Source organism: Epinephelus fuscoguttatus, linkage group LG17, assembly GCF_011397635.1.
Source record: "Epinephelus fuscoguttatus linkage group LG17, E.fuscoguttatus.final_Chr_v1".
Lineage (NCBI taxonomy): Eukaryota > Metazoa > Chordata > Actinopteri > Perciformes > Serranidae > Epinephelus > Epinephelus fuscoguttatus.
The window spans coordinates 31,390,705-31,413,374 of record NC_064768.1 but is presented as its reverse complement, the minus strand read 5'-3'; the positions used below and the strand labels follow the sequence as shown (position 1 = coordinate 31,413,374).

The 22,670-nt window shown below is 42.8% G+C and overlaps 1 protein-coding gene across 1 annotated transcript in view; it reads right to left on the bottom strand.

The window, feature by feature from the left end:
* Positions 1-2,553: 2,553 nt before the first annotated feature.
* Positions 2,554-22,670, bottom strand: part of LOC125904387 (uncharacterized) — a 31,722-nt gene continuing 11,605 nt past the window's right edge. Inside the window, exons 7-8 of the mRNA XM_049601740.1 lie at positions 14,971-15,042; positions 2,554-2,607 (exon numbers count right to left, since the gene is read on the bottom strand). Coding sequence (XP_049457697.1) covers positions 14,974-15,042 — 69 coding nt within the window. The 3' untranslated portion in view covers positions 2,554-2,607; positions 14,971-14,973. The remainder of the gene's footprint in view (positions 2,608-14,970; positions 15,043-22,670) is intronic.

The window sequence follows — 22,670 nt, the reverse complement described above, 5'->3', positions numbered from 1 at the left end:
ACATCTGAAACTAACACCCCGGTGCCAGGCGCCAAAGGACACCGTCCAGAGGTCCTGTGTCCATGCCTTAACAGGTCAGAGCCAAGTCCGGTCCAAGGAGCACCCACCATGGATCGGGGGTACCTCTGGGGCACCAGCACGTCCCTCAAATGTTTGACCAGATTGAGATCTGGGGTATTTGGAGGTCAGGTTGACACCTTGAGCTCCTGCTGGGGGGCCACTGCCACTGACAAGTGCTGCTGCCATGAGGGGGTTTATTTTGTCTTCTATGGTGTTCGGATTGGTGGACCGCGTTAAGTAGCATCCACATGAATGCCAGGACCCAAGGTTTCCCAGCAGAACACTGCACTGTAACAGGATGATCAATGTTACTCACTTCACCTGTCAGTGGTTTTAATGTTTTGGATGATTGGTGTGCATTGTTTGCAGAAATGTGCAATGCCAAGATTTAGTCTGGCGATTATGTTGAGATTGGTCAATTTCAGCTACTTGTCTTGACATCTCTTTTGATTGGGTGTCGATCTGACGGTATCAGCCATACTGATAATGTAAAAGGTGAGTCAGGTCCTTTGAGTTCGTGAGTTGACAGGGCTTTTTTTTTTTTACAGACACTCAACTTGAGCACAAAGAAACCCACAACCAAAATAAAATATCCAACACATTCAAGAGATAAGTCAGAAAAGCACCTGTGTTTAAAAGGATTTAAAGAAAACCTGACCGTGGCCCATTACGCTGTCTGAGTGAATGCAAAAGATGTGTTGAGCTAGTTCTTAGTTCTCGTGGCTGCCACAAGCACAAAAATGCTCATGCATTTTAGTTATGTCTTGTCGGTTTGTGTCTCCTTTCAGCACTTACACTGAAAGAAGCCGCTTGTGTTTTGTTTGGTTAACATCAACTTGCCGGATAGAGGAAAATGACACAGGTACAAAGAGCTGTGTTTCTAAAATTACTTTCTTAAAGGAGTAGTTTGAGGTTTTCAGAAATGCGCTTACTCACTTTCTTGTCAAAAGTTGGATGATGAGATCAATACCATTGTCATAACTGTCAAACGATTTATAATGTGTTAATTAGGGAGCTTAAGATGTGCAATTTGAATGAGAGTGGTGTCAATCTTGTAGTCTAACTGTTGGCAAGACGGATAACAATATTCCCCAAGATGCCAAAAAATTATTTTTTATTTGAATTAGAGATAACAACAATATTGATGTATTATCTATAAATAGCGGTGACAATAACTTGCAGGTAAACAGTGTCAACTGCATAAAGTCTCCCTGAATAGTCCCCTTTATTTTCCCTGAAATGTGTTCACTCAGCTGCATGTTTTAAAGATTCTAAAAGTAACATCACTTGCTCGTCTGCCAGAGGCTGATTTCCTTTTAAATGACAAAAATGTTTAAGACAAATGTCAGATTCCTACCACCATCTTCTGAAACTTTTATACCCAGCAACCTTTTCATATTTAGCAAAGAACAACTTTTGACATTTGGATGAAAAGTGATCGCTTTTCATTAGCTGAAGATCATTTTATGACAAGACAGCACCGTAAAAATACAGTACAGCAGCGCAGGGAAAGTAGGTAAGGTTTCAGAACAATTAACTGTCATGTTTTTTCATTCTATTATAAGTTTGAGGGGTAAGAAGACGACCTTTGCATCTGTATTTTTGACTTAATGCCCCCGACACACCTCTCCTTCTCTTCTTCCACCAGATTCTCATCAATCTCTTCGGCTGAATAACAGTTGACATTTAAAATTTGAGGGCAGAGGGAGGAAGAGAAGCCGCACAGTTTGAGCTTCTCTAATTTCAATCAAATCAGTTGGAATGATCCCAACCTGCCGCTCAGCGCTGAGCCCTCTTACAGATCAATGGCCTCTGAGCCTTGATAATCTCTTGAATTGATTGGTTGCCTCATTGATCATTACTCCAGCATTAACCAATCAAACATCTCTCCAGTAAACAAACATGCCAAATAAAGACATTCCCCGGAAGTTCGGTCCCGGAGGAGACACGAGTGATGTGAAGAAAATATATAAACTGAAATCCCCTTTAGAAGAGAATATCAAATCGTAAGAGTGCTTAATATTTCACTGGCTTGATGAAATATGCATTGTAGCCCAGAATGGAGGAAAAATGCAATGATTTGGATGCATTATGTATGAGAAGGTCCGCTGGCGAAAATGACTGCACTGTTGAATAATCGCCATTTCACTATCACCACAGCACAATGAGATTTTGTTATTACCACGCATCACTCAATTCATTTGGAAAGTGCATACAGTTTGCATTTTGTATTTAGGGCCTGACTTGTGTGTGCACAGCATACAGATGCTCGCTAATGAACTAAAGCAGTGACTGGTGTCGGATGTGTCTTTTGCCTTTGCCTCATTTGATGATCTCACTGTGGTTCGGTCCCAGGAGAGCAGTAGATTACCCATAAAAGTTAACTACGTTGTATGATACATATATACTCATTAGGCTTCTAACAGGGGAAAATAACAGAAGTTTGATTTTTATTATATCTAGCAAAGTATTCAGCGAAAACAAAATTACTTGGTGGCCCTCTGGCTGTCGTCACACGTGGCTGTGCTCAGACGGGTTACCCCTGACCTGAAAACAGAAAGAGAGATTTAAGTCCACATGAAATTCAGTGTGTGATTTTCATAAGTAAACAGGCTCTCTCTTTTGTCTTTTTGAATTTTGAGTAAACGCATACAGTAGCTCATGCCTTATTCAATGTCAAGTTTTCCATAACTTCTCTTTTCTTTTTATTTACGCATGTCATTTGCCACATACCTATACACCGATCAGCCAAAACATTAAAACCACTGACAGGTGAAGTGAGTAACATGGATCATCCTGTTACAGTGCAATGTTTTGCCGAGAAACCTTGGGTCCGGCATTCATGTGGATGCTACTTGACGTACTCCACCTACCGAAACACCGTCAAATTAAACCCCCTAATGGCAACGGTACTTATCGATGGCAGTGGCCCCCCAGCAAGACAATGCACCATGCCACATCACAAAAACTGCCCAGGCATGACCCCAGGAACGTGACAAAGAGCTCAAGGGGTCGACTTTGCCTCCAAATACCCCAGATCCCAATCCGACCAGACATTTGAGGGATGTGCTGGTACCCCACAGGTACCCCTGATCCACGGTGGGTCCTCCTTGGACCACACTTGGCTCTGACCTGTCAAGGCATGGATACAGGACCTGTGGAGGATGTCCCTTGGGGCCTGGCACCAGGGCGTTAGCTTCAGATCTTTTGATTTCTGTGGGTTGTGAGGTGGGGTGCCGGCAGGTCCGACAGATGGGGATCTGGGGAATTTGGAGGCCAGGTCGATGCCTTGAGCCTTTTCTCACATTCCTCGGACCATTCCTGAGCAGTTTTTGTGGTGTGGCATGGTGCACTGTCCTGCAGGGGGGGGGCTACTGCTCCTGGGGAGCATCGCCATAATGGGGGTGCCTGGTCTGCACTGGTGTTTAAGTGGGTAGAGTGTGTCAGGTTGCATCCACACATATGTCAGAATCCAAGATTTCCCAACAGAACATTGCACTGTAACAAGATGATCAATGTTGTTCACTGCACCTGTCAGTGCTTTTAATGTTTTGGCTGACTGACTGATGTTGTAGGTCTGGGACAGATTGATGACATGGAACTCACGGGGACTGTCAGGGGTTTGATTTCATCACGTTTCTGCACTGTACCCATACAGGGCAACACAGACAGCCAGACATAAGCAGCTCTTAAAAATATCCATGTGCAAGGCAGCATCTGAGATGAGAGTTCATAGAACACACTATGAACTTCAAAATTCAATCATTTCATTCGATCACTGGTAAAGTCGGCCCTTCAGGGTCGAGTCCACAAAGCGGTGTATCGCTTTCATGCCTCGTGATTTGATTTGACGGGATCTTACTTCCTATATGATATGCTTTTCTCTTTGATAACAGTGTTGACGAATGATCATTTTAAAGTGTAACTCAACCACATATCACTGAGGCAGGGAAAGGCACGGTGTGTTTGTTCACGGAGTCTGTGTTGCTCCACCCACTGAGCAGGAAGTTTTTACATTTAATGAAAATTATGAACATCAAAAATACAATGAGTAAAATAAATCAGCTAAATTCAGTTGTAACCTGGACTTGTCGGAGGGTATTTGTTTTACGTTTCACCCACTCTAATAATTTTCCCCGACCTGCAGTGAGCTATGGTTGGTTAATAAGTAATAATTGGTTTGGTATACCTCAACCCACAGAGTGCTGAATGTCAGCGTTCAGAGTTCAGAAACTTTTTTCACACCTACTGGTGCTGCTTAATGTAATTATTACAGATATGTTTGTCAGGAAGCAAATGAGGTTCCTTTTCCCTATTCTCTATTTTACACATTTTTTATATCCCCATGCACAATTTAACAACATAAACTAGAAGCGGTGACACTATTGCAAACAGATCTTGACATAGTACACAAATTTTTTCGACACCCTGACACAAATACCAGTTAAGGATCCCACACATGGTGTAAGCGTTCAAGCAGCGCCGCTTCAAATGTGTTGCTATTTGCACACAAATCTTTTGGATGGGAATTTTTTAAGTAACTGCATCAAAGCGGGATGGATTTGATGGGCACAGGCTGCAGTGTTTGCTGTGGACTTGTATACCCAGCTCAGTGCTTAACTGAGTGGAGCACAAACAATGAAATGCTCTAGGCTCAAACAAACAATTTTATCAAGGCAGTGTGCAGGGAGGAGTGGGATTTGATGTAGCATGTCTATCCTGGGCACCTCTCTTTAAAGGGACCAGTTTCCTAAAGTGCACTACTCAATGTTTTACAAGGGTGACTCCTCACTGCCTGGTTTAGACACGGCATCTCCCACAGACCTAGATAAAAGAGCTGACTGTCTGGAGTTCCTGGAGATCCCAGTCAACTTCAAGAGGTTTGGCAAGGTGGTATTTCCCATTGGACTTCATAAATTCTTTCACAGCTCTTTTCTACAGGTTTGATTATATGGTGTGTCACTCTGTGAATGCGCTACACAAACACACTTGAGACAGAATAAGTGATTTCTGATACAAAGAAACCCAGCTGGAGTGTACAAACGGGGCCCAGAGCCATTCACACCACCTGTTGTGCATCAATGTATTCATGACTTGTAGAATGTGTATACTCGACCCAAATTATTTGAGAGATGGAAATATTTCACTGCGAGTGAAAGACACATTTATTCTCCATGGTCTGTGGACACATTGAGAGTACTGAGTGCTTTAACGTGCACTCACAGTGAAATAAGTTGAGTCTTGGTATAGAGCAAACTGCTACAAGGAATACACTTTAGAAAGGTCAGCAGGTAAAGATGAAGGTCAGTGTTTGTTTTAGAGCCTTAAGTCAGGGATACCACACATTCAATGGAGGCAGATGTTACGTCTGTAGGTGTACAGAAACCAGCTGTGTGGCTCCATCTCAGATGAGATCCTTGATAGACAGGCACTTCACAGGGCTGCATTCAGGCTGTCTTATTACCAGTTTCGCTTTCAAGGAGAATAAGACTCCGCCATAAAAAGAATGCCTCAAACCAGCTTTTTCCCCCTCTGTGTGTGTGTCGAAGACCAGAGAGACAATTTTCCTGAAGTAACAATCAGAAGATCACTCATGGTCTGCACTGTGTCCACAAGCAATCTTCTACCTATCTTGAATCAAGACGTCCAAAAATGGAGCTCGGCTGTACAATAACCAAGCCATAAACTACAAAGGGCTCTGCTTTCGTCTTTGGTTTCGGAGATGAGCTGCTTCTGACTGCATCCTGCTGCTTTTTCATGCCCAGTCGTGTCCGTGCATGTGTGTATGTGTGTGTATGTGCGATTAAGGGACTGAGATTTGCCTCATTGACATTCATGTATGCATTTGATGTCAAACAGTCTAAATATTTAAGACACTAGAGGGCAAAGGGAAGAAATCTGAGAGCAGTCACAAGGTGCTATTACTGATTGATTGTTCTCACTGATCTGCACTGTAGTGTAGGTGCTGCATGCGTTTGTTCACACATGTCACACAAAAGTTATTAGCTATGTGTGCGTGCATCTGTGCAGATGGCTGGTGTGTGAGTATGGACATGTGTATTTTCGTGTCTGTGACAGAGAGATCTCATAAATATGTATATCTGCGTGTGCGTTTGTGTGCATGTCCACGTCACTCTGTGCACTCACATCACTGTGCACTGCTGTGTGCGTCTTTGTGTCTGCGCTCACGTCCAAGCGATGAAATTCAAATAAAAAATATCAAGGCGAGGATAACATTTGGATGCTGTTTGGATGACAGGAAAATATTGGCCTGGCAGTGATATGCCTTTTATGCCGTCACTTTGATGGTCAACAGAAGAAAGAAAAAAACCCCTCTCTTTCTTGTTCTCACTTCCTCACAGACATAAATCCCACACTGTTTCTCACTAGCTCTCTTGCCAAAACCCAACTCTATCCAACAATTGCAGGCATCAGAAATAAAATCTCAAATCAGCTTTCTATATTTGAATCCTCTGTAAATCTAAACCAATAATTCCCAATTGGTGATAGGCCTACACCAGGGACTGGGCTACTTCTGCATTCGCCTGAGGGCACATGAAAAGCTCACCTTATAAACTCAACTAAACTTTACAAAAACAACAACAACAAAAAATTAATTAAGCCTAAGACATACATCAAAAAATTTGTGTTCAGAAAGAAGTCTTTACTGTATTTACAAAACCAGTCGGCTGCACATCAGCCTGACTTATATACTGTAATGAACTCTACTTGTTGCAATTGTGTGAAAACTGGTAAACAAGCGGGACAAGATGTTGAATAGCGAACTGTCATATAGCTTATATGGTTGAAATCAGGCCCCCAGAAGTGCACCGGGCTTTTGTTGTGGCCAAACAGTGGAATTACACCTCCTGAGTCCGTCACGTGATGCCATTGGGCCCAAAAATACTTTTCCCATAGACAAACACTGGGAAGGGGATGTCTGTAAATTAGTGGATACGTTTTTTTGTGCATCATATATCCCGCACAATGACTGTTTTCACTATCAGCATTTAATCGATTTGGTCTGATGGCATTTGGAAGGTCTAAACAGGAAGTAGTTGGCTTCAATGGTAGAAGTCTCTAGTGCACTTGCTGTATGGGTCCAGTGATGCAGAATAGTTTCATATTGTGTAGAGAGAGCTTTTTTGGGTCCATGCGCCACTGAGCAACTTTCATAGGAATGAACAGGGTCCCCCTTCAGCACTGTATCCAGATCTCCTAATACATCCTTGGTTGAGATAGCTAGCTAAGAGTCATAGAAAAAAAAAGAAAAAAAAACGTACAAGATAGCTAAACAGTTAACATTAGCTAACATTAGAGGATACATTTTGGTAATTGAATGATTCCGTTTTTACATTTAGGCGATGAGATGCGCCCACGTTTGAGGACTTGGCAAAGATTCCGGTGTTACTCCTCAAACGTGGGCGCATCTCAAGGAGGTTCCAGATGTAAAAGAGAGTTACTCCAGTCCACTCTTTGCCAAGTCCTCAAACGTGGATTCCAGAGATCCTGTTTGATTTGATTCAGCAGTGGGAACCTCTTGCGACCGCATGCCTTTGCTGACGTCGACCCCAGCAGGATTTGAACCCTGGACCTTCCGCAAAGAGGACACGTGCTCTATCCACTACACTAGGAAATTGTTTGCTAAAAGTAAAAGAAGAAGCGTTGAAATAGCCAAAAGTGAAGGATAAACAATTCAAGTTAGCTAAAAATAAAGGATAATCTAAAAATAAAAGGTTAGAAGTGTTAGCTAGAAGTGGAGGAACAGCCAAATTTGCTAAAAGTAAAAGATAAACAGTTAAAATATCTAAACGTAAAGGATTAACAATTGAAATAGCTAAAAGTACAAGATAAACAGCTGAAATACTCAGCTAACGATAAAAGATCAACGGGTGAAACAGTTAGCTAAAGGTTGTTGAAATATGGTTGAAACATCCAGCTTTAGTCACTCCATGTGGTAGTAGCATAATTGCAAACTTAAACAAAGCAACCTATACTTTTGTTCTTTAATGTAATAAAAAAATATATAGCAATATTCACTATTAGTTAATGATGTTAGATAACATCCAGATTAGTATATCTAATCCACGCTTAACTGGAACAAGGATGGGACCAATGGGGAGGAAGCACTGATCTTAACCGAGCCTTATGTTGGAATAATATTTGACTCACAAGCTGTCTTTCGATGATGCATTTGCTTTCTGAGGCTAAAGATACACAATGTTCAAATGCACACATGCAGAGGTAGAAACATGCTGTTGAGGAAAAGGACAGGAGGAAGAGGGTGTAGGAACGGTGCAAGGGAGATGAAAAGGGAGGTCACTCAAGGCGAGCCGCGGCTGTAAAAACCATGGCCCTTTTTTCATTTCCTTTCTTCCTCTTGTGTTCCCAAAATGGCACTGCTGAACCATAAAATCCTGCAGCCCTCACCTCTCACCTGCCTTGTGTCTGACACAGATCGGGTTGCGACAGTTTGACACCAATAGTCACCCCCACTGTTTGGCGTGGAGTTCCGGTTATCAAGTCTGCTGCCGTCAGCCTCGATCCTGCATGCTCGCTGGAGGCACACAAAAGGAGGGGGAGAAAATGGCATTTGAAATTCTGAGAAAATACTGTGCCACAAAGAGATTGTTGATGAAAAGCATTGCGAAATTTAAGAGGGACTGAAAAAGGTTGAACTATTTCATTTCAAAGACAGTTTTTGTTCTCTGCCTTTGATGCAACCAAAAAGAGCCTCACTTGATGATAGAAAACAGAATTGATTCGTATGGTTCCTTTTTCATGAAACATCCTACTGCTGCAAATAATGCTGCAACAAAACTAACCTTCCATAAAAACACAATCAATTGGACATTTGCCTCTTGGCCTAGTTCTGTCTCCTTCATCTTCAAGTAGTAATTCATTCCATGTAAAAAGAAGTACCTTTACTGCCTTTCTGCTGATTGATCTGCACACTTGAAGTGATTCACCTGTACCCGCACTCTGAAAATTAATAAAGCCCTTTTACATTTGCTGTTTTAAAGGAAAAGTCTGCTGCACAAAAGGATTTTTTGGTTCATTTAGAGGGAAGAAAGGAAAGAGCTGGCAGAGAACGTTAGCAACCGACGTGGCAAATTTGGTGAGCAGAAGGTTTGCAGTGGAAATGGCTCCGCTAATGTGTGCTTCTGCAAAAGAGACGATTACTTTCCTCAGATTTCCTTAATGTTGTCTTCACTGCCAACAATCCCGACTGGCATCACAGACTCATCAGGGGCACACATCAGCTTGGGTGTAGCTAAGGCAACTACGTGTTTGAAGCACCAATATAAATCCAGCTGTAGCGTGGACATTAGCATTGCCTCTGACCTTATCTACAAATATGACAGTATTAGTCCTTTGATGTGGAGAATGTCAGCTCAGAAAAGTCACAAAATAACAGGCTTTGCATATGTTTCTGGAACTGTATGCCTTGGTGTTGTGGTATAGGGACTCTACTGGGGCCATGAGGTCCTGTGTGATGAGCAGCAAAGGACAGATATGAGCACAAAAAGATTAATATCAGTGCCAGATCGAGCACATTTAGCGCCCTAGGCAAGCTAACCCTGCATTACATGTTTATATTTGTTGTATTTATTACTAACAAGAACAAGAGCTCATGAGATATCAACAAGTTTGGGCACCACCCCCGCCTCTTGGTGGCACTCTAAGAGGCTGCCTATGTTGCCTGCAGGAACATCCGCCACTGGGTAATAAGATCAGGCAAGGTGCAAGCTTTTTAACATGCAGACCGCAGTAACACTCGGCTTAAGATAAACCAAATCAGAGCATCAGATAAACACAGAGAATGTTTTGGAATAATCTATTAAGCATCCCACCCCTTCTCTTCCTCCTCTCCTACACTTTCTTCCCCCACATCCACCTCATCCCTCTCTTCCTGTGCCTTCATCTCCTCCCCTCTGTCTTTCATGTGAAGAGGTGGGAGGAGGTGTTCCACATTCAGCTATATGCTGAGTTTTGTTGTGCTCTGTGCACCCCCGTGCACCGCAGGGTGCATGTTTACTCATTTATTTTGTCAAGACATGAGGAGGAATACTGTCACCCTCTCTCCTGCTACATGATAATATCAAGGGACCATGTGATCCGTGGAGTTTGTGTTGCCGTCCCCTGGCTTTATTTAGTGCAACATCGTTAATCCAAGTGTAGATGAGTATCTGAGAAGCCGAAAATCAAACCATCTATTCCTGAGTTTCAGGACTCCAACTATGCTGCAGTGAGACAGCCGCTCCAAAAGGATCTGCTCCTTTCCTTTCTCCCTTTTTTCCACTCATTTACTCCTCTGTTGTTCCTCTCCCTCTCGTTTGGTTCACACAGGCAATTTTGCCATGTAAGTTTAAAGAGCTTTGTTAAATATTAATAATGGGTTTCATCGACTCAGTCAAATCTTTACTCATTCCAACACAACAAGGCACATTTCTGCCTTGCTAAAAGGAGAGGAGAGGAGAGAAGAAGACAGCGTGAGGCGCGTGTGTCCTTTGAGCAGCTATTAGACTATCTGTTTGAAGCTAACTGAGAAATGGGCCCCTCCGGCAACTGCTGTTCACCACACAAGGTGAATGAGGCCAGCTTTCGACTTCTTTCTAAGTTTCATATCCTCCTATCAGATGTACGATGCATCACAAGCAGACACAACTGCACACACAGACAGCACTTAGCGCAAATAAAGACACAGTCTACCACGGATCAGCTTTTAACTCGCAGTAATTACAAATTATGAATTTAAATGACCTCGGCGAGGGCACATGTTTTTTTAGGATGGAGTCATCATTTAGAGAACAATCAGCATGCAGTGGCTTTGAAGGTGGAGGCTACACGCAGATACACTCACATACACACTGTGCTCAGCGGAAAATAAGCTGATTCAAAGATATGCACTCAATATTTGTACTCAGACACATTAATACCAGTAGGAGCTGTGAGGCTCTTACTGCTGTAATAAATGGCTTTATTTCAAATAAAAGAAACACACCAATAAAGACACACAATGAGTGTCATCTTTGTGCTTTTGGAAGCTGATAAGCTGGCAATTGGACAGTATGAGTAACAAAGTCGGGATGGCTGCGATCACACAGGAAGTATTTTTCATCATCCCTGTCACAGCTAACGAGAGAGCGAAAAGTGTTATAACTATAGATGAATATGGTGGAGATGGGTGATGAGCACCGTAGTCTGTGATCACAGTTGCCTGCCTACTTATTTGGGGGCATGATGACATCATGAACACTGTGTTTCTCTTTGGTGTTTTTTCTTTAGCTGTATTGTAAAAACAATTAGCACACAGCTGCAATGTAAGGGTTGCCTCACCTAAATTGGAAAAAAAAACACACACACGCATTCCCTAAATTACCCCTAATGGTATCTCGCCATTCAGATTGTGTTTTGTTCGCCTGGGCATGCTTCTATCCCAGCACAGTGGAGGTGAATGTAATTTTGATTGTGGTGCTCACAGCACTAAAGAACTACTATTAAAACACTGAATAGCAACATGTCTGTGCAGAAACAATAGTTATCTTACTCTGGATAGCACACAAACCTTGCTGTGGACAGTGTTCATTGGTACTGTTTTTTTTTTTTTTTAATTAGGTCCTATGAGCATTTGAAACAAAAAGACATTCACCAAAAATCTCTGAATAACTCAGAACCTGAGGGAGGGAAAACTATCTGCATGGCCAAATACCACTCGAGGTAAATAAGGTATTGTGTGCTTTTGTAATTTGGGTGAGTTGACCCAAGGCATTTTGCGATGTATGCCTCACACATGTCTGACAGTACAGATACCCCTCCGTTTACATCAATGCAGCTGTTTACACACACCATGGAACAGCATGCACCTCACACTTTATGTGTGCAACTGCAACCAAAGGCATATTTTTACACATTTTCTTTAGGCTTGCGAGCATATCTATATTCATTTTGTGCACAGCTGTGAGCGCTGCCAATAAGCTTCCTGTAACTGTGGCTGAACACATCCACTGTAGAGGCTGCTGAAGGTATGAAGCCACTGCTGGACTGCTGATGTGGTGCTTTTGCTGTAAGGTAGATGAGGCGTTCTAGTTATTTGTTTTTTGTTTTTTTTATTTTCTTTTTCAGTACACTTCCCCCGTCACAGTACACACATTGTGACTACACAAGGTGTTGTTTAGATCTGGGAGGTGTGGATATCAGCTCCTCCACTGTTGCTCTTACTGTTGGTAGCTGAGCTAAGGTAATCTTAGACAGGGATAACGTTAAAAAATTAGCAGAAAAATTATTATTCACACACCACTTACACTCACAAGTTAACATGCCACATGCACAATTCGCTCCTCTGTCATGGCAGACTGTTTTTGTTGGTGCAATCCTGGCTGCTGAAACGGCGCAGCAAAGCTCTTTGCTTTAAGGCATTGGACAGAACTGCAGGAAACTGCAGAAACAACATGGAGGAAAGCCTGTAACAGTTATCATGACCAAACGGCGATGCTTGATTTGCACAGCTGAGTCATCATGATGAGTGACATGGTCCAAGAATATCCAATAATGGCTAAGCCTTCTGATAATGAAACAATTTGATGGGGATGGGTTTTGCTGTTTGAAGGAAGTTGAAAAGAGCTCTAGTCAACATGCAGAGCGTATCTGTGATTCAGAATGTCTGCACACAGCTCTCAACATGGAGGTGGTGGTTAGCAGCGCGAAGGTACTAACAGCACTAACAACGCCAACGGTGCTGACAGAGCTAACGGTGTGAACATCCTAAGCCCTATGATGAGCTATTATGGCAAGGCTTAACTGTACACACCAGTGAGCAGTGATAACTAACACGTCTTTGGGGTCATCAGGAGGCGTCTAGTTGGTCCCACAACACCTCCAGGAGGCATGACAAGTGATCTCTGGCGTCCCAGAGACACTCCCCTAATGCCAGCTCTCACTGCTCCCCACACCAACCCAATAACCTCCTTTACCTTACTTAAACTACCACAGAGGAGGTAGACCCAGGGAGGGAAGCCTTGCTGGGCTATAACACTCCCCTGCCGGGTTAGGCTGTACAGTCTACCTCCCCAAGACAAGCCCTCTTTTACCTCCTTTACCTAACCTATTACTACATGACTTTCAATCAATTCAATTTTATCAATCAATCAATCAATCAATCAATCAATTTTATTTATAAAACCCCAATATCACAAATCACAATTTGCCTCACAGGGCTTTACAGCATACGACATCCCTCTATCTTTTGGACCCTCACAGCGGATAAGGAATAACTCCCCAAAAAACCGCTTTAACGGGGGAAAAAAAAAACAGTAGAAACCTCAGGAAGAGCAACTGAGGAGGGATCCCTCTTCCAGGACGGACAGACGTGCAATAGATGTCGTACAGAACAGATCAGCATAATAAATTAACAGGAATCCGTATGACACAATGAGACAGAGAGAGAGAGACAGAGAGACAGAGAGATGCAGGACAGACGATAATGACAGTAACTTTCTCAGCCCAAACAGCACTCCCACCTTCAACAAACCCAGGCTCCATTTACGCGAGCTCCAGGTAGTGACTGTGCCGATACTAACTTTCCTAACACATTCACCAAACCCTGCTTCACATGCTGCATACCATAACTCCAATACAAGCTAAAGTTAAAGGGGATCGAGAGGATAAACTCACAGAATCTTAAAAAAAAAAAAAAAAAGTTTTCTTTTGTGAAATTAAAGTGATAACACTTTCGTTCACTTCCACCTGGATGTACCGACAATCAGTGTCAAACCCAAAGTCTGTAAACAATCCAACATATCCGTGATCCACCCAATAATCCAACAGCTGCAAGTTGGCACTACTTCATCATTCATCCTCTATTGGGATGAATGGCTTCTGTTCTCTGTTAGTCTAGCAATGTGTGAAAATGTGCACACACCGTGAAACATGTTCCACTCTGGGATTTGTGACAGCACCCAAAAATGGCTTACACCCAAATCGTGACACTGAAAGGATAGAGGAAACATGCACCAGCTGAAACCACTGGAAAATATTGCAACAATGATGTGGCCTTAAAGAACCTCGTCACTGTCTCCCCAGTGCTGAATGTATCGTCTAAAAAGTGGAAAATTATGTATATATGATGTTGGAGCAAAGCAAAATGCTGTCTGTTCTCAGGCTCTGCCATTTTGCATTGCCTTGTGGTGGTCATAGGACTTATAATTAAAGACAGCCTGCCTCCCTCTCAACTAGGACAGAACAGACACAACATGTGGCAGCATGAAATTCACTGTGACACCACTAGCTACCAGTGCCAACAAAGAAAAAGGGGAGAGAAAAACAGTAAGGGTTGGGCTAAGGGAATAAAATATGATGGAGAGGAAGTGTAAGGAGTGGGAGGAAAGATGAGGAATGATCCCTGATTGTGCTTGTCTTATGAGGGGCATCCATCAGGAGTGACACCGGGACAAATAAAACCCTTTTTTCCCCATATTCAATTATATAGCGTGAGGAAGGTTCTTACACACAAATGCACACACGCTCATACAGTACATGCACGGAAAAAAAACCAAGCGCACATACATGTACTTATACAGAAGCACGCACATGCTTTCACTTCCGATTCACATGTGTGCAGCTCATTCCAATCTAATGTGACTTATATTTAGCATCATTCTCACAGGGGATTGTTTAATCTCTACTGAGGAAGATTAATCGCACAATGGCAGCACCTTTATATGTAACACAAGCTGACAGTTTCATGAAATTGAATAAGAATCAATGGAGGACTGAGTCGCAGCTGCAGCGTGCGTGCACAGACTCCCCTGTAAATTACAGTTGGGTGTGAATTCAGCGACGCAGATTAGAACTGGCTCCACACTTCAGAGACATGGGGGACAAAAAAAATGAGATTGTTAGCAGCCTCACCTGTTAGAGAGGGAAAGGGGGGCGTCTGAATCGTGGTGGACAGTTGGCTCGATACTCCTGGGCTCCAAAATGCTGGAGGAAGAGAGGAGATTAAACAAGTGATTAGAAGAATATAAACAAGTGATTGAAGGATGGAGAGGGAGAGGGAGAGCGGAAGGTGGAGAAAAAGACAGATAAATAATATGCCTGAGGATGAGAGAAGAGGAATCAATGTTAAGCTAGTTTGAAAGCCAAGAATGTGTCAATGAGGAGCAGGTCTGAGGTTTTCCTCTGCAGACAAACAGTCTCACCAGGTTCATCTGTGCCTTGGCAAATGGAATGAATAAGTTAAGAGGTGAATTCAGCGAACTGTCTGCATGTGATATTTCAGAAACACAATGGAACTGGAGCAAAAATGCAGCAACATTTTCAAGGAAACAATTTGGACAAATTGCTTTGGAGGGTTTCCATAAAGAAAGGGAACAAAACACCGACACTGCAGTATCACAGAAACGCCAGTGGTGCTGAAAAGTGCTATAAAGTTGTCTTGTCACAGTGTGGGGTACTGCTTGAGTCTCGCTGTGATGAAAAGGTGTTTTTTTTTTCTATGAGGAGCTGAACACAATTGAAAATTTATTTCAATTGAAAGTTTATTTTCTCTTGGATACTTATTTGGCCAGAATTGTGACGACCAAAAAAGAAATTATTTTTTCTGGTTCCAACCGACAATCTCGCTCTTGTTACTTGATTTGTGCGAATTGTGAGTGAGTCACTTCAATTTTAATGACCACAGAGGTAGTTAACCGGCAGGAAGGGCGCTGCTTTGTACCTTGTGTGATGTGAGCACTATGTTGCTATGTCACGTATGTTATGTACGTGACTGAATCTGGGAGGTCTAGGGTCAGAGGACTACTCGTTGCTGTGAGTTTTCACAGTCTAATCATTTACCGTCACCACACCTGGACACCTTTGTGTAATGTGTGACAAGCACAGCAGGAGATGCAGAAGATTGACAGCTCAGAGGGTGCTGAGGGACAAGTAATGTCATCTGCAAGTAAAGCCTAGTTCACATTACACGATTTTCACCGCAATTTTGACGTCACAGAGGATCTTGAGAGCCACCTTGGGTCGGAGGTGAGTCAGCAGATAGTCTGCCACGAGTCCTCATGTGTGAACAAGCCTACGAGCAAGTCGTCCCCTCGTCTGTGACTGGGACTGGATTTCTGGCATGCTAGAAAACTGGAGAAGTCTGACACGACTGACAAAGAGCATCAGCCAATGAGAGATGGGATACGTCCCACGTCAGCACGCAGGAGGACGGAAGAAATGTGAGGAGGACAAGCTGCAGGGTTGCCAGTTGCCAGGTCCGACTGGCCGTGACTTTGGGCTTGTTTCTAAAGCTGTTGTTTCTAAATATTCATCTAATAAGTTATTTAAACGCATGATAGTATGTCGGACTGCAGTCGCTTCTTCTGGGCTTGTTTCCATAGCCCTGGTTGTTTCTCTCCCAAGATCTGGCAACACTGACAAGCTGGCCGGCCGGCAAGCAACAACAACAATGGCGGCGTCCACAGGATCATGGGGAGCGCTCTGTGTTTGGACCCAGTATGTTCGGGCCTTGACAGACACACATCACATGTGTGGAGATACTTCAGTTTCCTCCGCCGTGTCAATGTGATGACGTCATCAAATGACTTGTTGGCTCGACTTCGACTTTATTGACAGATAAGTCGACCTGAAAAAAATCAAAGTCGTTAATGCCCTAGTGCACACCACAAGATTTCTCCACCGCGCCCTCGCCAACAGAGCCCCAGATCATGTGGTGACGTCACCAAACTTGGAGGCGACACATCGTAAAGGCATGGATATTCTTCATTATCAAAAGGTTACGATAGTCTCCGCGACAGAAAATCAGGGTGAAAATTGTGTAATGTGAACTAGGCTTCAGGGTAACTAAGCTTCCACGTTCTGAATGTAAGCTTGCTAAGTTATCAGCATGATGGGTCCTCCAAGGCTGAAAAATGAAACCAAAACAGAAGTGCCAAAAACTGCAGTTTATCGAATAGCCACTTGAGACTGGCTCCAAAAAATAGTAAATCCCCAACTTTACAGCCAAAATAAACGTCTTTACAGCCTGGGACAAAAACAGTTTTGGTCTCTAAAGTGTATTTCAACAGTCATGACAACTGCGCGGGGGTGAATTCTTTTTTATAACTTACCCATGTACATTTTATTAAGGCCCAAAGTTACACATATTTAAGGGTGGGACTGCTTGACTGGCAGGCTGTCTGCCAGTCAAGCAGCTTTGCCACAGCTCTATCCTCTATCCTCAAATATGGTCACGCCTGGCTCCTAAAAACCAAGATATCTAAAATGCCGTACTTGAGGCTACAAAACAGTCCGCAAACCAATGGGATATGCCACAGTAGCTAAATCCATAATTTTTATTTTGATGGCACAGTTTAAATCGTTAACAGTATATAACCAAAGTTATGTGGATTTACAGGGCTACAACTGTATAAAGAAATGGAGGTAGCAGCTGTGATGTCCACCATTGGTTTGGGGACTATCGTTTTGAAGCCTCAAGTTTGACATTTTGGCTTTTGGGAGCCAGAAGTGACCATATTTGGCCTGGAGGGTGGAGCTGTGGAGGAGTGAGGGGTGGGTGTGACTGAGAACCCGAGGACATCATGTGGTAGCAACTTGTCAATCACAAGGCAGCCACACACTAAAGCATACCCCGCTTTATCATTTATTTTATTCTAAATGGCACCACATTTAAAAAATGAAAATCATGTTGTGTTGAAGAAGATTTGAAACTAGAGATTGAGGCCATACACTTATTAAGAAAATGTTTTCTGAGGTAATAAATAAAGTGATAAGTAGGGTCATTTTCTCATAGACTGTAATCGGACCTCTTCTTGGTGTCGCCCCCTGCTGGCCATTAGAAAGAATGCAGGTTTTAAGGCACCTCTCAGTGGCTTCATTTTAAGACCCACAGATAAAACCTTGGCTACAACACATCCAGGTATACACCGTTAAGTTGACAGTGCCCTCTCTAGCAATCACTCAATGATGCCATGGGGAGCACCCACCCAGAGCTCTGGATTCATTCATCATGCAATCATTTCCTGTGATCGTTTAGCCTGTTGGGGGTCACAGGAGAGAAAAAAAACAGGAGGAACCATTATCACTTCTGCACATGACCAGTCACAGCAAAGAACCGTTTGTTTGTCTGTACAGGAATGATCTGGGTTATACATGTCGGACCATAAGCAGCAGATATAAGTCATGTCCATACTTTTGATTTTAAGACTCAGAACTCTTCTGTTTAAAAAATGAAAAATGAACTAGTGGTGTGAGTGACTGCATGTTTTACTTCAGACTCATTATCCTAATTAATGCAAAGTTTGCCTTTGTTTTTGCCAACACAACTGCGTTTTATGCTGTGTTGACAACAGTTTCATAAACCTAAAGCACAGCAGCGCGGTAATGAATAGCTTACTGCTCCTCCTGACTTGTATTAACACACCATTATATCATCGAAAAAAGTGCAAAGTTCAATCATTTTTATTATATAATAATTACCATTAATCAAGGTTTATTATACATTGTGATGGGCTGTAAATTATATTAATCATAAAGTCACCTTTCCACCACAGAGATGAGCAAATTAGCTAATTAGAGCAGAGATCCAATTGACAATTGCAGTGAAGAGGCAATTTATCACGATGCAAAGCAATGCAGTAATAATAATAATGATGCCGCTTTGTCATTTGCATTTAGGCTGGAGAGTAAAATGTCTTGTGATGCCAGGCGCTCACTCATAGCACCATCCTCCATCTTTGAGCATTTGAAAATACCAGAGCGTGGGCGGGGGGGTTGATCCAAAACAGAATGCGGACTGGAGAGTGAGCTCTCAAAGCCAAAAACCTCAACACTTGGCACGTTATGTTTGAGTCATTAGTAATGTTCAACAAGTCCTCGCGGGTGTATCATGGTCATTTTGTGCCTTGGTGCAGTGAGAATGAGTACTTATTCTATACTTAAAGTAACAATTTGCCCCCAAAATCAAAAACACATATTTCTCCTCTTACCTGTAGTGCTATTTATATATTGAGATTGTTTTGGTGTGAGTTGCAGAGTGTTGGAGATATCAGCTGTACAGATGTCGGCATTCTCTCCATTATAATGGAACTCGAGGGCACTCAGCTTGTGGTGCTCAAAGCGCCAAAAAAGTACATTTAAAAAACTCAACAGCAATGTCTCTTTCCAGCAATCATGACTCAGTTACTCTAGATAATCTGCAGATCTTCTTGTGAGCAGTTTCATGTGGGAACTATTTTCTTTCTACTGAACCACATCTGCCAACCCTATCACTGCACTGGTCTTCAACAATCCAGCCCCCTGAAGGAAAAACCATTCCAAGATTTTACTGAGCTTGCTAACACAGGTCAGCTGAAGAGGACGCTATTAATGTTTACATCTGGCTCTCTCAGGAGCAGGAGCCTCGAGCAACACAAGCAGAGTGTCATATAGTCCCATTATATTGGAGAGAAGGCAGACATCTGTACAGCTGATATCTCCAACACTTGGCAACTCACACCAAAACAATCTAGACTGATATTTAGCTCTACAGGTAAGAGGAAAGGAGAAGTGTGAAACAAAGATGACTGCTGTCATGTGATGCTCAGAGAGGTCTGAGGTAATTCCCAGAGACTAAAGGGTTAACACAGGGGCTGGAAAAGACAGAGGCAGAGATTTCCTGATTATGAACAAACACATTGATTGGACCTGTAACCAAGTCTGTGTTTCCCATGCCGCTTCAAAACCAATCAATTGATCTATCTCAGAGACTGTTCCTCTGCTAGCTCTCCTCCCACCCCCATAAAAACAGTCACAGGAGGGACATCCATCCCATATTCTTTAAGGGCTTTTAAGTATTTTCCTTTTCGACACAGAGAACCTTATTGTGTTGCCTAGTTACAAGATTTTTCAGCCTCCTTACTTTCAGGATTGCCTCAGCCAAATGAGCACACATAAGCAGAATCCACACATTTGTGGTCAGATGGACACAAACGCATCTCCTGCATGAACAGGTTAACATGCTTACACACACACATACTGTAACAAAAGAGCAAGGAGCTGTTAACTGGTCGAAAGCAGAAATGCAGGATGATGTGAGGGAGCAGCACTGATGTAATACGTGGATCCTCAGGGTCATCTTTGTTTCACACTTTTCCTTCCCATCTCTTCTTACCTTTATCTGTTTGGCTCACACACTAATATTAACGTGCACATGAATTCACGCACACACACAGACTTGGATAAGGGAAAGCACACCTGCCAGAGAATAACAACAGACCTGTGTAGCCTAGCAACAGCTCGGAGACAGGCTTATTAGCTGGAAGAAGAGAGAAGAATGCAGGAGGGAAAACTTTGGCCTGTGTCTCTGCCACTCACACGCTTACACAAGCTGAAGGGCACACTGGCTCAAATGCACAAGCCCCATCCCCGCCAACCCCCCTCCTCCTCTAAACCCCCCCAAACGCGCGGTGTTTCTGACAAGCCCACATTTGCAACAGACCATCGATCAGGCTGCTAAACCAAACAATTTGGCCACTTGCTTCTTTTTCACCGTCTGCCAGGAGTGGAACATTTTTAATTGTCAATTTGTTGCTCTGTTTTTTGGATTTTTTTTTTTTTTTTTTTTTTTTTTTTTGGATGCTGTGGCACCCAACTGCCAGCCTAGGTATGCCAACTCCCTGACACAATAAGAGGAGTTTCACTTAATTGGTCTCTCTTAGAGGCAGTGTCTAATATCCTGGATTTGATTACTGAGACAGAAGAGGTTTAAATCGATGATAAACAATGGTTAGGGTGGCTGAGTGAAAGGCTGAGAGAATAAAACACTCAGAATTCACGACGCGGGCAGATGTGGGACCTTGGATCTATCTCCAGGGCCTTGGCGTTTTCAAAGAGAAACCCAAAAAGTTACTATCGCCTATTCACAGTGCGTCCTCATCCACACTCCTTCACTTGATAAAAAGCTCTTTAGCTCTACTTAGGTGAATTCTTTTCTACTCTTTCTCTCTTTCCTGTAAAACTTTAATAGCAGAATATTTAGGTTATGGTCAGCACCAGAAAAAGAACAGGTAGGTGCATGTGAGCCAGAGCCTCCGTGTGTGTGTGTGAGAGAAACAAAGGCAGAGAGAAAGATTTTAAAATGTGTCGGTGACTGAAATAGTTCTCATAACTTTTTCACACTCTCTATAAACATTTACTTGCATCTCTGCATCAGCTGTTTTGCGGCCAAAAATAAAACTTTTATAATGTCTCTCTCCATCACCATCACACATTTTACAATCTCCCTCTATCTCTCTCTTACCCCGGCCTGCCTCCTTGCATCTCATTTCTCAAGTGACACCAAGAGACCCCCATATTGCCACTTCCACCCAGGGGGAATGTGCATCGCAGCTTCAGTAATTATCCTGCTGGATTGGAAGTGCTGAGGCCAAAGGGGCAAACCTCAGAGTGCAGCAAGCCTTGCTGTCACTGTCACCAGCGCACATGGTAGAAGAAAGTGCAACCCAAATTTAAATAGGTCACAGACGGAAAGGGCAGAGTGAGGAGAGATTGAGAGAGAGAGGGAAAGGTGGAGATGTAAAAATATATATTCTGTTTTTACATGGAGGGGAGAAAATATTCTGCTTACACTGACACTGCAAACTCCCTGCTGAATCACGACAAAAATCTAAATAAAAGTTGGAAGAACAGCAGGAAAGTGCTCTGAAAGACCAGTTTTTATCCTTTCATATATTGATCGTTTGAGTAAACGCGTTTTTGCAGAAAACACTGCCGGGGGTAAACTTCCAAAATGCTCCCTCATAAACATGTTGGCTGTGTGTTCACAGATGTAATGTCGGGAAACCAGAAACAGAGCAGACAGGTGGTGGAAGAAGTTTCAAAATACTTTTTCAGAAGAGACTGCGCAAGATAGTCCGTAAAAGAATAGTTCTGAAAAATGGTAATTCACTGTTATGCTGCAAGTTAAAAACCCAATCGCCAGAAAAACATGTTGGCATTGTTTGTTTCATTTCAACAAGGCTGTGGTTACTGTGTGATTAGGTTTAGGCACAAAAGCTACTTTGTTATGATTTGGAAAAGATCATGTTTTGGCTCAAAATCCCCCATTTGTGGGAAAAAAAAAAAAGCAGCGATGTGTCTTGGTGAAATATCAAATGCTTTTTGTGCCACGATCCTAGCAGGAAAAGCAGCAATGACTGGAAAAAACAACCACTTATCCTGCCACTATCTAAAACTTTTCAGGCCACTATCTCAACAAGAAGAGCAACAATGTCCCAGGACAAAAAACAATTGCTTTTGAAGCCACTATCCCAATGAAAAAAGCAGCGATGTGCCAAAAATGATCAATATACAGGCCATCATCTCTACAAGAAAAGCAGCAATGTCTCAGTAAAAAAAACTGCTTTGCATACCTATAAAGTTGCTGGAAAAATAGCAACAGGTCACTTAAATTCCGCTGCTGATTGCTGCAAAACACCCAGGTTTGGTGCCTAAAAAGCAGCTGGAAACAGCAATGACTCGCTACATCACAACTGCTGTTGATGTTTGTTGGTCTCAAAAAGTGGTCTGCAGCTTGGCAGGCATGTCGCCCAGGTGTCACACCATCCACCATCCACCTCCAGATGACAGTCAGT